This window comes from Peromyscus leucopus, chromosome 2 (genome assembly GCF_004664715.2).
Source record: "Peromyscus leucopus breed LL Stock chromosome 2, UCI_PerLeu_2.1, whole genome shotgun sequence".
NCBI classification, from domain to species: Eukaryota; Metazoa; Chordata; class Mammalia; order Rodentia; family Cricetidae; genus Peromyscus; species Peromyscus leucopus.
The window spans coordinates 58,311,032-58,329,040 of NC_051064.1; the positions used below are offsets into that span (position 1 = coordinate 58,311,032).

The 18,009-nt window shown below is 49.5% G+C and overlaps 1 protein-coding gene across 1 annotated transcript in view; it reads left to right on the plus strand.

Moving 5' to 3' along the window:
* The window catches only part of Col15a1 (collagen type XV alpha 1 chain), a 110,692-nt gene that overhangs the window by 25,683 nt on the left and 67,000 nt on the right, over positions 1 to 18,009 (plus strand). Inside the window, 4 exon segments of the mRNA XM_028882775.2 lie at positions 12,264 to 12,502; positions 12,504 to 12,812; positions 14,352 to 14,426; positions 16,344 to 16,424. Coding sequence (XP_028738608.1) covers positions 12,264 to 12,502; positions 12,504 to 12,812; positions 14,352 to 14,426; positions 16,344 to 16,424 — 704 coding nt within the window.

An 18,009-nucleotide genomic window follows, 5' to 3' on the forward strand; every position in this document is an offset into this window, starting at 1 on the left:
ACTGTGTTCTCCTGGTCCTTGTAGGACTCATTTCTTCCAGGCCTGAAGGAATGGCTGCCTAGCTAGGGTGGTTAGAAAAACTGGAAGGCAGATGAGGATTCGGAATTGGAGGCACTCCGACCTGGCAAGGGCCTTGGGAAAACATTTAGTCCAGACTCTAGTTCGCAGATATTGAGCCAGAGACTTGGAAGAGGCACTGAGACTCCTGAACCCATGTGTTGAGTTGGTGACGGAGGTGGTCTTGTAGGCTCATGCCCTTTCTATTATCCTTATCACATCTGAGAGACCACCGTATGGAAGGTGCATTTCGTGGTCCCAGGGGGCAGAGCTCTGCCAGCTGGTGGGGTGGGGCAGTCATAGGGAGGATGGGCTTGGTTCAACATGAGAGAAAGACCTTTGAAGGTTTAGAACTTCTGGTCATCAGGGATGTCAACTGAGAGTGAGCCCTCCAACAGTGGAGGTGAGCAAGCAGGAACCAGGTGGCCTTTGACGGGTGTGCACTGGAGGAGACTCTGTCCCCAGGGAGGACAGCGCCCTCTTTGTCAGAAGTCTGCAGCTTACTAGACTCCTCATGTCCTGTCTCTCAAGAGTGAGAGCAAGTTGGGGGGGGGGGCGCCTTAGGCACACCCTAGCCCTTGGTACCGCCTCTCTGTATGGGTGTCCAGCTGGACAGGAAACGCCTTCAGATGAGCCTGTTGTTACAGGCCTGTAGTCTCAGCGATTGGGAGACTGAGGCAGGGGGTTTACAAGTTCAAGGCCTACCTGAGCAATTCAGTGAAACCTGTTTCAAAAAGTGAAGAAGGCTGAGGGTATAGCTCAGTAGTACAGCCTTTGCCTAGCGTACATGAAACCCTAGATTCAATACTCAGAAATGAAAACAAGAATCTATTAATCCCAAGAAGTGTGGGCATTGCTGTTCTCAGTAGGATAGCTGGAAAGGGTTTCTCCCTCATGCTTGGAAGGGGTAGTTGAGGGAAGCACAGGGAATTCTGGACTCTAGGGCCATGATAAGGTCCTAAAGACAGTCACCCCCACCCTACCCTGAACACCCCAAGACTGCTGGCTGGCTCCAGTCCAAGCCAAACACTATGAGGAGTCCTTGACCAGAGGTCTTACACACACCATGGATGAAGGCTCTGTCAGCTGCTTCTAGGCCCGGCATGGCCACAGAATACTACATGACGTCATGCCTGCCCTTCTGGGCTGCTTCAAATCTCTGACCACGACTCTGTGGTTGGGATCTGGGTTTCCCATGGTTCCCCAAGCCAAGCTCTTGCAGCATCCCTTGGACCCGGGGCAGAAAGATCTGAGAAAACGCAGGTCCCCGTGAAGCCGCTAGGGGCCGCTGCCGCGCCCGATGGTGGAGCGTTCCGGCTGTTGGGCAAGGCTCTTGGGACTTCTCCGCAGCGGGCCTTGACCAGGTGCCAGAAGAAAATCAGTTTAGTCTCTTGAGGCCTTAAATGCTGACAAGCTCGAGCCCTGGGCTCAGGTCCCAGATGGTCATCTGTGGGACAGAGCGTTGCAAAGCCAGATACGGTTCTTCAGGAACGCCAGGCTCCAAGGCCCAGCCCAGCCCTGGGCACTGCTTCCACAGATGGAAAGACTGGTCTCCACAAAGCACAGAAAGGGAAACTGAGGCTGGGGGGCCAAGGGAGGTGCAGGTGTTCTTGCTTCTCACCTCCTCCAAAGGCTGAGCCCAGTCCAGTTTGTTTCCTCACTGCTAGGATTTTTCCCCCTGGTTTCCATGGAAACTGGCATTGGACCCTTGGGAAGAAAGTGGCACCCTGCTCAGATTTTCCCCTGCAGGGTCCTTCTCTAAAGCCCTCGGATGGCTCCTCCCTGTACTCTGGGGAAGGGCCACCCTGAAATCCCCGAGGAGTCTGAACCGAAGTTTCCAGGGGCAAGACGCCCAGGCTGTGTGCTCTGTCTGCCTTCTTTTCCCCGGGCCACGTTGCAGACTGCCAGCTCTGCCAAACCCTGAGTGTGTCAGGGGAGAGATGCGCGGGGCTCTGTTTGTGGCTCTGTTTGTGGGATGAGAACGGAGCTCCTTGTGTTGGGGGTACAGCTGACCGAGCCTGGAAATTCTGATGAGAAGATGCAAAGATAATATTAGGGTGCTGGAGAGATGGCTCGGTGGCTAAGACAGTCACTGCTCTGACAGAGGACCCGGGTTCCACTCCCAGCATCCGTATGCTGACTCATAACCGCTTGTCATGCCAGTTCCAGGCAATCTTACGCCCTCTTCTGGCCTCTGCAGGCACTGCATTCACATGGTACACAGACATAAACGTAGGCAAAACACCTATACATATTTAAAAAAAAAAAAAAAAAAAACTTTAAAATGATATTAATTGAGCCAACAGCATGAGAAAAGAAGGAGGGAGAGGGGGAAGAAAGAGAAGGGATTGGTGTGTACCCCCACACTCTACTGAAGATCGACCCAGAGCCTCATGTATACTAGGCTCTACCTACCCCTAACCGGAGAAGTGTCTGGAATGGAACTTTGACTCAGTGTTGAAGGTACCAGGGAACCACTGAAAGCTTTGGAGCTTGCAAGAAATGTAAATGCTAACTGCTGCCATCTGGACAATGAACTTCTTGATGATAGATGGTCTGGGTTCGGCTCCCTCCATATCTTCAGCACTACATGAGGCACAGTGTGGGGAGGGCCTTTATTTGAACACCCCCGCCATGGGAGATGAAACACTCCTATGCATTAAAGAAGTACAGAAGCGAGGCTGAAGTTAGATGCAACCCCGTGAGGTGTCTAAGGGCAGAGTCGATACACAGATAGCCCGTCTTGTTCAACCCAGTACAGATAGGAAAACGGAGATCTGAGGTGAGCAGCTTGCCCAAGAGCACAGCAGGACATGAACTCAAGCCCCATGCCTCCCGCCTGGGGTCTCATTGCTTGCTCTGAGGCTGTGTGGCTTCCAAAGAGGCTTCCTGGGCAATGGGAAGGAGCTTGCATGCCTAGATGATAGATGAACGTGCAGATAGGTGGTTGCAGGGTGTGGGGCTGGAGTCTGGCCCCCGCTGACCCTCATTAGGATTTCATTGGAGCCTGGATTTTGGCTCAGCCAGCAAGGCCACCCAGAGCTGAGGACCAGGATCTGTGCTGGGTAAACAGGGAGGTGGGATCCAGCTCCAGTATTCAAGGGTTCCCAAGATAGGGAAGAGATATGGGAAATAAAAAGATACATGCTGTCATGAGTCAGAGCCAAGTGAGAAGGGAGAGTGCCTAGGCTTGCCGGTGTGGGAGTCCAGGAAGGCTTCATGGAGGAGGTGAGGGTGGTGTAATGAGAAGTTTGAGACCTGTGGAACATTACTTCATATAGAAGGAACAGGTGAGAAGGGATGGGACCTACCAGATGTGGTGGGTGACATGTGCCCATGATCTCAGCATTTAGTAAGTGGGAGCAGGGAGGATCATGAGTTCCAGACTGGCTTGGGTGAATAATGAGACCATGGCTCAAAGTTTAAAAGGAGGATGGGCGAGGGAGTTTGCTCAGTCAGTAGAATGCTTGCCACACAATCATAAGGAGCTGAGTTCAATCCCCGAAACAACAATAACAATAAGCAAACAAAAATGGAATGCTGGTAATCCCAGTGGAGACAGGTGGATCCTTAGGGCTCCTTGGCCAGCTAACCTAACCACGTCAGCAGCCCCAGGCCAGTGGGAGACCCAGTCACAAAAAGCAAGATTATGCTTTCTGAGGAATGACAGATTGAGCCTTGGCTTCCACACATGCATATGCATTCATACAAATGTACACACACACACACACACACACACACACACACACACACACACACACACACACGGATGGGGCCGGTTTGTGACAGTTTGATCTCCAGTGTAACAACTGTGTGGAGAAATAACAAGGTAATTATAATAGTGAGAGAATTGCATGCTGGGTGTTCTAGGCACACAGTTTTGCTCAAGACATGAAGCTGCCCTAGGAGAGATGTTAAAATCTATGGGGAAGTGTGAGTCACTTCAATGTCCCCAAGGCCAGGAGTTCTCTTCACAGCCCCCGTCATCAGTATTCCCAGCCTCCCAGGCCTTGTCCCTGCAAGATGGAGAGATATCTTCCCACCAGCTGTGACCTCCCTTTCTCTCTTGCCCTCAGCACAGAGCCATCCCAGGACAAGACATGGACCAAATTGCTGAGATTGTTTCTCTTGGCTCCCAGGCTCCTCCTCCCTGCCCCTTGTGGCTGCCTGAGCAGGTGGCCTTTCCACTGGAAGCCAGGGCTAAGTGAGCCAGCAGGCACAGGCTCAGGCCCTGAGCATGGGTCACTCCAGGCCAGGGGTCGTTCCCTTCCGTACCAGGCCATGGGACCACGCATGTGGAAGAAGGTGGAGCTGCTGAGAGCGAGGCTGCAAGACTAGGGTGTTCCGTCTGTGGCTGAGTCAGTGGAAACAGGGCCCGTGGGCCAGTGCCTGCACTCTTCTCCTCCCTCGCAGGCCTGAGACCTTAGAGTCAGGGTGGGAGCAGGGAGCTGGCTGGAGAGAGTCCTCAGGCTATGGCGTTTGCTAACTTTACACCTTGCAAGTTGTACAGTTTGCTGATAACATGGGCTTCATGTCGCCATCCCATAGGATAAGGGCAGGAAGGCTCCACGTTACCCTGGTCATTTACCCAAAGGCTGTACATTTGGTAGAGAGTAGTGGCTGGAGGGGAACCCGGCTCTGACCAAAGCTGAAGGTGTCCTCTATTGTAGTCTGCTTCCTCTTCCCTTCTCCAGCTGGCCCACCATGGGCCAGTGCCTGGGAAGACTGGGTAGCCAAGGATCTTGGGAACTTGTGATGTGGAGTCTGAGTCACCCCAGATTCTGCTGCTAGGCCTCATGGCCATGCCTCTTCCTCCTCACCACCAGTTCCCTGACCCATAAAACAATGAGGTTGGACAGGGTTGTGAAAAACTTTAAACAGATGCTTGGAAATGGAAATTCACAAAATGGCCATATACAAGTCTAGATATGCCTGACCTGGAGCAAGCCTAGGCTGATTTAAATGACCCCTTACTCCGTGCCCCCAACCTCTCATCTGACTCCCTAAGTCCACTCAGAAACAGACCACTGGATGTGAGCCAGCCCATTTACCCTTGCAGAACCACTGGTTCTGCGGCACTGAAGCATCCCACCAGAAAAGGGCTTCGCCTCCTCCTAGTAAGAGATTTGGGGAGGGGGGGCTGAGAGGATTAGGAAAAGAGGGGGGGTCACACCATCTGGGCTTGACCTTCATTTTATCTAGAACTGTGGTGGGAAGGGGGAACCCTTACTGGGGTGTTGGATCCCTTCTCTTCCTTCTCCCTCCTTTCTTTCTTACAAAGATGGCTACCTCCCAATGAGAAAAAGCAAGTCTTTAAATGTCTTCTCTTCTCTTCTCTTCTCTTCTCTTCTCTTCTCTTCTCTTCTCTTCTCTTCTCTTCTCTTCTCTTCTCTTCTCTTTCTTCTCTCTCTCCTCTCCTCTCCTCTCCTCTCCTCTCTCTCCTCTCTCCTCTCTCTCCTCTCCTCTCTCTTATCTTCTCTTTTCCCTCTTCCTCTTCTCATTCTCATTATTCTTCTCCTCTCCTTCCTTCCTTTCTTTCTTCTTTAAAGACAGGGTCTCTCTGTGTAGTCCTGGCTGTCCTGGAACTCATTATGTAGACCAGGCTGGCCTCAAACTCATAGAAACCCACCTGCGTCTGCCTCCTGAGTGATGGGATTAAAGGTGTGCACCACTATGCCTGGCATTAAATTTATAAAAACAGATTCAAGGAGTTAAGAATATGTAAATATCTTTATTTTCACATGAAGTGAATGATGTAATGTTGTACAGGTACCCAGTGAAGAGGAACGGCTCCTATCTGCCTGTCTCTGCTCCCTTCCCTGGACATCATCTCCAGCCGCACTTTCTTTGGCATTCTTCCAGAGGTATCCTAATATACTCTAATGTATGCATGGTCATGCACTGATTGACAGTGGATGCATTCTGAGAAGTACACCCTTAGTCTCACCATTGTGGGAACTTCACAGTGTACTTGAACTGAGAACTTTGGTGCCTCTAGACAGCACAGCATAGTTCACCTTATGCATATAGCTCACTGCTGGTCTGAACTTTATATACAACATAACTATGGGCTTCAATATCCCTTACATACTTATGTAGTTGATATATGCTAGCACTGGTATTTCTAACTGAGAGTAATTATTCTGTGCCTTATTTTTTTGTCTTTTTACTGGCTGCATCATGGTCACTGCTCAGATCAGTACCTAAGGAGTCATGTCATTCGGAAGGCTACATTGAATTCTCTTGCATGGATCTATTTTATTATCTATTCTGGCTCAAAGAGTACATATGCATTAGTACTTTTGAAGAACGTCACATTGCATCCCCATGGATGGGACACAAATTAGGATCTCTCCAGCGGTGCAGGAGAGGGCCTCATGCGGCCGCCTTTTGCCAGCATTTTCGATTAGCCAACATTCTGAATGCCGCCAATCTGATAAGGAAAATGGTTTCGCCTTACAGCCCCTGCACGTCTTTCATTACAAGGGCAAATATTTTCCATACACTTACGTACGAGCTGCTTTGTTTCTTTTGCTGTAGATAGAACTTCCTGTTCCTTGCTCATCTTTCTGTTGACTGTGGCATTATCCATTTGCTTTCCACGTTAGAGAAGAGAGTTTGTTGTCTGTGATGTTGTGATTCTGCTCTTTCTGTCGGCTTCTGGTTTTTAGCTGGCATTGTGGAGATTAATATTATTATGATTTAAAAAAATGCTTTGGTCCTCAGATCTTCATTTCTTTGTAGTCAAGTTTATGTCTTCAAGTTATGAAATCACTATTATGAGTTTTTGCTATGCAGAATTTTATTTCTGTCTAGTTAAATTTAACAAGATTTATTGTTCTTTTAACCTATGCCTTGTGGAGTTTGAGCCTCAAACCCAAATTACTTCTAATGGATGTCTGTCTGTCTTTAAGCAAGCTACAGATTGGAGAGGATAGCATTCAATTGAAAATAAAACCCTGTCCGTGATCATCGGAAACTTTCTCTCCATTAACCTCGGCTTCATGTTTTGTCAAACGAGAAGGTTGGAAGTTTTCATCCTTCTTTTCATCCGTCTATCTGTCCTTATGTTACCTCATTAGTTTGTTCATTTATTCGCTCATCTTCACAGGGCTGGGCCCTGGGAACAATGGTGAAATCTTGTCCTCATCATCCATTGTGGGTAGAAACAAGCCATCCAATGGTGACATGGGGAGGGGACTCTGACAGAGACTCCCGGTGTACAGGCAGGGGCTTCCAGAGCAGCCCCATCAAGAAGAGCATGTGGGCATTGGAGGGGAAATGGCCGCAGAGGAGGAGGGCTGAGTCTTGAGGAAGAGGAGCAGCAGGAGAGTGAGTTATTCTGAAAGACAATTGAGGTAGATGGAGTGAGTGACGTAGGAAAGGCATCCGGGCAGAGGTGGAAGTCTGTGACAGTGGTGAGCACTCCAGGAGCCGTTGGAGGTTCTTTTGGAAGACAGGGGTCATGGCTGGGCCCAGAACAGAAAAGGTCTCTCAAGTCTCTGGGTGACTGCCTGATCCTGAGGACCACAGATGCCCATCGTAGATTCCTTAGCTAGGAATCTGCATGATAAGATTTTCTCTTTTGTTGAAGAGAGTGATTGTTTTTATAAAGGTTGTGAAATGTTTCCAATGAAGTGTGTTCTGAAGAATCCTTATAGTCATTGTGGCATCTGTTATTAATCTTGGCACTGGGGGAGGCAGAGGCAGGCAGATCTCTGTGACATTTTGGCCAGCCTGGTCTACAGAGTGAATACCGGGGAATACCATGAACAGGGCTACCTAGTGAGACTGTTTGTAAAAGTAACAACAACAACAAAAACAACAATACAGTGAATATTTCCTTGAAACTAATCTTAAAAATCAAACATATCACTGAGATTGAAAGGCCCTATGGACCTCTCTAAAAGTGAGTCTCGCTCCTTCTCCCTTAACATGGGCATGCTAGGCCACCCATGGGCATGGTCAGGGGCACAGAATCTTCAAAGAGCAATTCAGCAGCAGTCAATGAAATAGTAAGTGACAGACCCATGTCACCCACAAGTCCCTGTCATCTGCACCATGCGGCGACTTGTACCCATAAACACAGGAGATGGAGATAAAGAAATCTGTAGCAATATTGTCTGGAAATCCACAGAAACCTTCCTCTCTATCACCAGAAAAGAGAGCCTGCCCATTGAGGCTTATTCACCTCATGAATACTGTGGTAAGAGCAAGGGCCACAACTTCTACAAGGATTAATCCAAAATTTATAACTTTGAGGAGGGGGGTAAGGAAGGAAAGAAGGGAAGGAGGGAGGGAGGGAGGGAGGGAAGGAGGGAGGGAGGGAGAAAGGAAGGAAAGGAAGGAAGGAAGGAAGGAAGGAAGGAAGGAAGAGACATGGACATAGGCAGCATGCTAGCCTTTCTAGGAGGGTTAGATGCCTTCACAGTGGCTCCTCACTCTATTACAGACACAGCTTGCATAGGAAACACAGACAGATGCGTGGAAATGGTGACGCTGGAGTCCCAAGAGTGGGTCCCCAGGGGTCTGGGCAAAGGGATTGGCTTGGAGAGGGTCACCAGAGCTGACGGGTGGCTCTTTTCTTAAGGCGAGTGCTGGGCACATACTACTTCTGCCTATCATTCTTTAATTTTTTTTTTTTCAGTGCTGGGCTTGCAACGGAGGGTCTTGTGCTGTTAGGCAAGTGTTGAACCAGGGGTTTTGTCCCGGATCCTTTCTCCTGCCCTTCCTCCCCTGCTCCCCCATCTATTTTCTCTCACTCTGTTTTTCCAGGCAGGGTTTCTCTGTGTGTAGCCCTGGCTATCTCAAGACTTGTTCTATAGATCAGGTTGACTTCAAACTCAGAGATCTGTCTGCCTCTGCCTCCTGAGTGCGGGCACTAAAAGTGTGCACCACAAGACCTGGCCACCCAAGCCTTTCTTCTATTTATTTTTGAAACAGGGTCTTATTAAATTACCCAGGGTGGGTTTGAACTTACAATGTAACCCAAGCAGGCCTCAAACTTATGGTCCTCCACCTCAGCCTCCTTTGTAACTGGGAATATAGACCTGCACCACCAGGCTTAGCTAAACATTTTGAAATAACATTTAACCCCCAAATTTCCAAACTGTCATTTCAAATCATAGCCAACATGAAAATTATTAGTTATGTTCCAGTTTTTTTTTCCAAATTGAGTCTTTGTTTTTTTTGTTTTTTGTTTTTTGTTTTTTGTTTTTTTTTTCATTTAAAACAGCATGTTTCAAGGGGGGAAGACTCACATTTCAAGTGTTCAGTGACTACTTTCTATTAGTGGTTCCCACACCAGACAAGGAGGGGTCCACACAGTTTAGGTGGAACTTATATCCTTTCCAAACCTGAAAGTCTGATGACAGGGGTGCACAGCACAGGGGTGAAGGATCCCCATCATTCACTGATCATGAGCCATAGGCCAGCACCCATGACATTTCATTTAGTCACCCTAATAACGCTGTGTGATTACTTCTGTTTTTCCTTTTAAAATGTTATTTGCGTATATGGACACATGTACGTGTGTGTGCATTTGTATGTACATGTCTGTCTGTCTGCCTATCTCCCTGTCTGTCTGTCTGTCTGTATGTATGTATGTATGTATGTATGTGTAGGTGAGCATGTACTTGGAGGCCAGAAGTCAAGGTTGGGCAGTTTCTCAGTCTCTTACTGAACCTGGAGCTCACTGATTCAATCTGGCTAGGCTGGCCCGCTGGCCACCAGCTCCAGGCACCCCCTTGTCTCTGCTTCGCTAGCACTGGAGATACAGGGAGTGCAGTTACACCCAACTTTTTATGTGGCTGCTGGGGATCTGAGCTCAGGTCCTCACTCTGCTGACTGGGCCGTCTTTCCAGCCCACTGTGTCTTCCACTATGATTAAATAGACAGGATTTGCCATTTTGACTTTTGAGTGCCTCCATATTACTCTTCATCCTTTTCTGTATGACCAAAGACACACACACACACACACACACACACACACACACACACGCACGCACGCACGCACGCGCGCACACACACACACACACACACACACACACACACACACACACACACGCACGTGCTAGCTGCTCTGTGGCCACCTTGTCTCAGGTCCTGTTGGTGATGGGGATCTCTCTCTCCAGCTGAGCCTTGTCCAGAACCCTTGTAGGAACCCCTCTTCTCATCAAACTTAGAAATAACTAAAAGTCAGGCTAGCTATGGCTTACAGTTCTTCTACCCATCACTGGCTGGGTATCCGCAGGCCAGGATTCCATGTCCTAAGTCTTAGTTCTTCATCCATGAAATGGGATAGTAACAGCTGATTCCCAGTGCTGCTGTGGGGAAAAGGAAAACAGCAGAGGAAAATGGCAGTGAGTGCCCTGTGCAAGGAGCCCGAGGACAGAAGCAGCCCCTAGCCCAGTGCAGTGGGGCGCGTCCCTGCTCAGGGGCCTCCTGATTGTTGGAGATGCAGGAAAAAAAAAAAAAAAGTTTGTTGTGTCTCTCCCATTTTTGACTGGGGGCTACAAGGGTGGTGGTCTACTTTACTTTTCTGCCGTGGCAATAAACACTGAGACCAAAAGCATGGGAGGAGGAAAAGTTTTGTTTCATCTTAACACTTCCAAGACACCATCCATCACTGAAGGAAGCTGGGGCAGGAACTCAAGGCAGGAGCTTGAAGCAGAAACCTCAGAGGAAGGCTGCTTACTAAATGCTCCCAAATCTGGGCTCGGCTAGCTTTCTTATATAGTCCAGGACCTCCTGCCTTGGATGGACCCCACCCACAGTGAGCTGCCCACTCCCTACACCAATTAGCAGTCAAGAACCTGCTCCCACAGACCACACTGATAGAGAATCATTCAATTGAGACTGGAAGTTATCTGAGGGATTCAGATAACTCGGGCCTGTGTCAAGTTGACAATTGAAGCTGACTAGGAGAGATGGTCTTAGTCATTCATATGGGCCATCCTCTGACTTGCTCCTGTGATAGGGGAGAATTTTAGCCATGGTTTAGGAGCTCTGACCTTTGGCTATAGCCCAAGTGGCCACTAGGAGATCTGCCCTGCCCTCTGGCCTTTAAGGGGGCCAGGGCTTCATTCAGAGGTTCATCATTCTAGGTCCTCGCCCTGGCCAAATCCTCAGGATCTAGCTTTGTTCCTGAAGCCTTGTCCACGGGCTCAGTGGCACCGGATGTGTCCACTCTACCTAAGACCTACATTCCTCTCATTCACTGCTGCCACTTCTGCATCAGCCCAGGGATGGATGCAGACCACTGGACGATCCTGCAGCTTTCCTCCAGAGACAATGGTCAGACCTGGGTTCTTCCTCAGGCCGCTGCAATGGAGGAGGTCTACCAACCCCACCAAGAGCACTAGTGAAGAGCACAAGCTTGGGTCAGGGACTCTAGGAGTGAATTCTGCACTTGAATTTTGCTTGCAAATTTGTTAGCTTCTGGCAGCCTTGATTTAGTCAGAAGAAAGCAGAAATAACGGTACCTAACTTCGTTGGAGTTCTTGTGAGGATGAAATGAGTTTAAATTATGTAAAGAGCTCAGAGCAGTACCTGGTACACAGAGAGAGAGCTGGGATGTGGATGATGGTGGGGATGCTGAGGCTGCTGCTGCTGCTGCTGCTGCTGCTGATGATGATGATGATGAATGGTTACCACTATGAAGCAAAGCTCAATTGTGCTGAACTCCAGGGAACACACCTCTCTGTGCCTGCTTACCCCCTACACTCTGAGGCATGTAAACAAAAGACCCCATTTAAAACAAAGTGATACAATCTGATTCCCCTTGGTTAAGTAATGGAAGAAATCTCCAAGTTAATGGGGGGGGGGACACTATATATATATATTTTTTTTTCTAGAAATGATTTGTAAATGTTTTCCAGAGTGTAGCTCATGACCTCTTAGCGAGTAATCAAATCAATTATTAAGTCTTTGCAGCATGGTTTTAATTTTAAAAAGAGAAAAACAATAATTAAGGGGGAGGAGAAAATAGTTAAGGGCCTGCTGAGTATTCACGAAGATGCTTTCTGAAACAGTGTTTGTGAGTTATAGTCCTGTGCTTTTACGCACATTGCACATCACATTTCATTGTGGAGGCTGTCATTTAGAAAGCCTAGTTTCAGTGGATTCCCAAGGGATCCAGTTGTGTTTGTGGCTCCTTCCTCCTTTGTCCAGTGTGGTGGAATCACGGCCTCTCCTCCTCCCCACAGGGTCAGCCTCCCAGGACCATCTGGACCTCACAGAGCTCATTGGTGTTCCATTACCCTCTTCCGTGTCCTTTGTCACCGGCTACGGTGGTTTCCCGGCTTACAGCTTTGGGCCTGGTGCCAATGTTGGCCGCCCAGCCAGGACCCTCATCCCACCTACCTTCTTCAGGGACTTCGCCATCGGTGTGGCAGTGAAGCCTAGCAGTGCCCAGGGAGGCGTGCTCTTTGCAATTACTGACGCTTTTCCAGAAAGTCATCTACCTGGGTCTGCGTCTTTCCGGTGTGGAGGATGGCCACCAGCGGGTTATCCTGTACTACACGGAACCAGGCTCCCATGTGTCCCGTGAAGCTGCAGCCTTTTCAGTGCCTGTGATGACCAACAGGTGGAATCGTTTTGCTGTGACTGTCCAGGGCGAGGAAGTGGCCCTTCTCGTGGACTGTGAGGAACACAGCCACGTCCTTTTCCAGCGATCTTCCCGGCCTCTGACTTTCGAGCCCAGTGCTGGGATCTTTGTGGGCAATGCAGGAGCCACGGGACTGGAGAGATTTACGGTGAGTTTCAGTCCACTCCCCGCAGACCAGAGAAGTTTGAGCATGAACACACACCCCCCAAGCAGGAGCAATGATTGTTGTTATTTTATTCTTATGCCCCCTCACGGCATGTACTCCGTGTGGGAAGTACTCTAGGCTTGGAAGTCAGTGATCCCAGTACTCTGCCATAAACTGAGGCTGCAGGCTTTAGGCAGTACTGTATTATGTGATCTGTTGTATTGTCTGAATGTGAATATAAAGGCCCTTATCTTGAAGCTGGGTGTTTTAGTGCACCCTGTAATCTCTGCACTCAGGAGACGGAAGCAGGAGGATCATAAAGGCAAGGCTAACCTGGGCTACATAGTAAGTTACAGGCCTGTGTGGGAAAATAGTAAGAGGCACTTTGTTTGGTGAACATCATGTCTAAAGAAGAGTCCAGCTTGCTACTTTCAAAATGACTTCATTTCTAGACGTGGATGGCAATTGTGCTGAAATAACTTCTGTAAAGACAGATGCGTCAGAATGATTGGAATGAGAAGTAACTTCTCTTTCTTCTTTTTGAACAGAGAGTCCTAAAACAAACAAATTCGAAGGCCAACTTTACTACCAGAACAGGCTTCTGCTCAGAAGCCATTCTAAAGAGAATAAGTTATCAGAGGAGTTCATTTAACGCACAAGAGTACTGAGCCAGGATGCCTCTAGGGTGAATCAGACACACTAAAGAAGGCAAGATCCTGGGTTATTCCTGAAATCCCAGTACTTGGATTGCAGTGAGTCATGAGTTTCAGGCCAGCCTGAGCTACAGAGTGACTGCTGGGTTGACTGAGATTCTTTGTCAAAATTGGGCATGCTGGTGCATACCTTTAATCTCAGTACTCCAAACTCTGTGAGTTTGAGGCCAGCCTGGTCTACATAGTGAGTGTGAGTGCAGGACAACCAGAACTACATAGACACACACACACACACACACACACACACACACACACACACACACAATCAAAAAACCAAAACCACCAATCAACCAACCAAAAAGGAAAAAAAGGCACCACTAGAGGGCAGAAATCGAATTTACTTGTCGCTCAGTGGGAATGCTGATGTCCTGTGTACATGTTACACACGTGTACACGCTGGCTTTGCTGACTTTTGAAGAGTGAACACCAGATCCAGACAGTCAGCAGGAGCGGGATGGAGAGGCTGCTGGCAGCTCTCCGTGTGACAAGAATGTCTAGCAAGGAAATTTTGAGCTCTGGAGGGAAGGGAAGTCACATTTCAGGGACTGCTGTTGCCCTGCAGGGACCCTGGAGATGCTGGGCTGCTGTGGCTGTCCACATTCTGAACATAAGCTAAGGGAGTCCATATTCAATGGGAGCACACAAGGAGAGTCCCCTGAACAGACGGAGAGCCTGGGTGGGGTGTGCCCAGCATCCTTGTCACCTCAGATAGCACATGGCCATGCCAGTTAGTCCTTTGCAGGCGTCTCCCTCATATGAACACTCCCGTCTTCCTTGGACATTGTGATGTATACAAGTAACCCATGCTTCTTATCTCTCTCTTCCCCAGGGCTCCATACAGCAGCTTACCATCTATACTGACCCCAGGACCCCTGAGGAGCTGTGTGAAGCCCAAGAGTCCTCGGTGAGCTTCTGCCTACCCGCCAGCAGTCTGTACCCTCATCCCCCAGTCAGCCAGGGGAAGGCTGGGTGCCCGGCCATCCTCCCCCTCAGCGTCATGCAGCCCTGCAAGCCTCTCGTCAGGGCCAGCACTGCCCCAAGTCCTATTTTGGGCTTTTGGCTTTCTTTCACTTTTCAAAGCTCTTCAGCCGTCTCCTTGGAGTGGGGGCTGTGTCTTATGAGGTGTTCCTGGGCTGTGGCAGTCAATGGCCTGGTTTCCAGCCTTCCTGCCAAGAAGGGTGTCAGGATTCTAAAATCAGAGTTAAAATGCTAAGATATTCTGGGTGTAGAGTCCTATAAAAATGAACCTAAATTTAGGTTGGTTTTATGCTTGGCAAGTGAACCAATTCCTAAGTTGGGGGTGGGGTGGGGGCCAGGGAGGAAAGATGGCTCCTTCCTTCCTTCCTTCCTTCCTCCCTCCCTCCAGGATTTGCTGGTTGTGACAGTCCCTGGTGTAGGCTGGGGATGAGGGGATATACTTCGGGCGCTGTCCCTTCCTCCATCTCTGACACACATTTGCAGACACAACTTAGTGACAGAGCCTCAGACCCAATTGAGCAGGTCACAGAGCAGGAGGGGGCAGGAGGAGGAGCCGGAAGCCAGGCAGGCAGAGGCGCTGTCTGCAGGGCCTTCCAGGCAGACAGGAGCATGGTGCCAAAGCCAGAGGCAGGTAGAGTGGTGTTTCCTGTGACTGTTGCTCCTTAAGTGATGTCAGCCTCTGAACAAACTGGAAGCCGGTTTCGTTAATTTAGTGCTAAAAAAGAAATCTGTGCACCAGAGGTAGCATGTGGGGCTGTTTGAATGTCTGAACTTCGGCGCCCGTGACATTCACAGGGAGCTAGCCCAGGAAGCAAGCGGAGTTTTCTGTGTTTGTCTCCGCTCTGCATTCATGGTGAGGTATAAACAACCCAGGGGCCCCAGAGCACAGGACCCACGGCAGAGCACAGCACAGGCTCCTGGACTGACGTGAGGGCCAGCCTCGAAGGTCAGGCAACACTAGGAAGCCATGTTGGATGAGGGCTCCCTGAGCGGGTTCCCATGAGCACCTTGCACAAAGCAGGAACGAAGGTAGCCTGGGCATGGTTGGAAGGTGAAGTAACTCAGACTGTAGCGATAATAGTGTGGACAGAAACCATGCATATGGCATTTCCCACCCTGTCTCTGATGCCCATGTATATATACATGCACACACATACACACAGGTTCAAATACCGCACATAATGTATTCATACGCACATTCGTGTATGCATGCATACCACACAAACATGTATACACATGTATATACATCCATACATGTGTTCACATACGTATATACACATGCATGCATACCACACACATATGCATGCACACATATGCAGTCACAGCCATGTGCAAACTGCACACATACATGCACATGCAAATGCATACACACACACACACAGTTCCTCCATCAGAGTCTGCTTGTCAAGTCTCTGACCTTCCCAAGTACCCCAGTGCTGTGTCACCTGCTCTCCTGCTCTGGGTGTTGTTGTGGGATGTTTGTACACTGTGTGAAGATGTATTCACTGTGATTGATGTAAAAGTTGAATGGCCAGTAGCTAGTCAGGTGGGACTTCCGGAGACAGAGAGAACTCTGGGAAGAAGAAGGCAGAGTAGCCAGCCAGACATGGAGGAAGCAGCATGGGCAGTGCGGAGCGAAGAGGTGACGAGCCATGTGACAGAACATAGATTAAAATAAATGGGTTCATTTAAGTTATAAGAGCGAGTGGGACAAGCCTAAGCTAAGGCTGAGCTTTCATAATTAATGAATAAGTCTCTGTATCACTTGCAGGCGGTGGGGGGGACGACTAGCAGGACAGAGAAAGACTCCTTACGGTGTGTGGCCTGACTTATCTCCTCACAGGCATCTGGAGAAGCCAGTGGGCTTCAGGAGATGGATGAAGTCGCTGAGATCATGGAAGCTGTCACCTACACTCAAGCCCCGGTGAGCGTGGGTGCTACCCCTGTGGGTGCTGTCCGGTGTGATCCTCCGGGGGAGTCAGCCTCACACCCACACCCAAGCAAACGGACCAGTTTTCCAGGGCCACCTGCATGCACGGCTGTGGAAGGTGTGCAAAGGCAGACTTGCTCTGGGCCTTGGAGAACTTACTCAGCCCCTCTGAACCTCAGTTGTCTTCCCCCCTACGGAGTGATGGTAATATCAGTTATACTGTAAGAGGTCACTGGAGAGTTAGATGAGGCAGGCAGGGGTGAGTCTCAGAAAGTGCCGGGCATGAGGGAAACAACCCTGAGCGATACTCAGTGTTGCCTTGGACCCATACAACAGCGACCCTCATCTTGATGTTCGCCTCTCTCCCTCCTGGGAATGTGTTCTGCAGCTAAGAGGAAAGTCTTGAGTCAGACCATGGAAGTACTCGTGTGTGTGTGTGTGTGTGTGTGTGTGTGTGTGTGTGTGTGTGTGTGTGTGTTGGATGCATGTATGTACGTATTAGACTAGCAAGGAGCATCATCTGAGCTGTAAGCAAAGAAAGCTCCTAGGCTGGGCTCGTCACTCTATGAAGGTACTTCTGATAGAAAGTGAGGAGACAGAAATAAGGCAGAGACTGTATGTATAGACCTCAGGCAGCAGGATGTGAGTGTGGCAGAACAGAACCATAGTCTGATAAAGCTAGAAGGACTTCGACAGGTGTGTATAGCCAACTGCCCATATTACAGATGGGCAGACAGATCCAGAGAGGGAAGCTGAGCAAGCTAGGCTGGAGCACAGATCTCCTGACATCTACCCGTGGGTTTATGGTCTGGGTGGGATTATGGAAGTGTGCCCTCAAGACCTTGCCTGAGATGGAGAAACCAAGGAGTCCATGCTCTGCTTGGAGCAGTGTTGGAGTCTTGGGTGCCCATTAGGCCTAGCCACCCATTGGCACATCCTGGGTGCAGGTCAGTGGGCCACATGCTCAGGGCTCTGAGCATGATGCTGCCTCGTGGTATACAGGTCCATAATGTAGAGGGAGGCTGACCCAGACAGAGGTGCTAACAAGCCATGGCAGTCCCCAGAGAGGGCCAGAAAAGGACAGAAGGGTTTGAGAGTGTGAGAAGGCCACGAGCGTGAGAATGGGACAAGAATTTAGGAAGGAAAAGTGGAGACAGGCAGCTTGGGACAGGCATGGAGGGGGAGGCAGAAGAGGGAGAGAGCTGGTGTTTCTGCGGATGCGATGTCGCTTCTTCCTTACAACACCCCACAAGGAAGGCGGCATTATTCTCTATGCAGATGTAGAAATGGGTGCCCAGGGGGATGAGCAGATCTCCAGGGTCAGGCAGTAGCGGAGCCAGGAATCGAGCCTCCTGGACCTCTTCCCATGTGTCTTAGTTAGGGTTTCAATTGCTGCGATGAAACACCATGACCAAAAGCAAGTTGGGGAGGAAAAGGTGTATTGGGCTCACACTTCCACATCATTGTTCATCATCAAAGGAAGTCAGGACAGGAACTCACACAGGGCAGGAACCTGGAGGCAGGAGCTGATGCAGAGGCTGTGGAAGGGTGCTGCTTACTGGCTTAAAACCAGGACCAG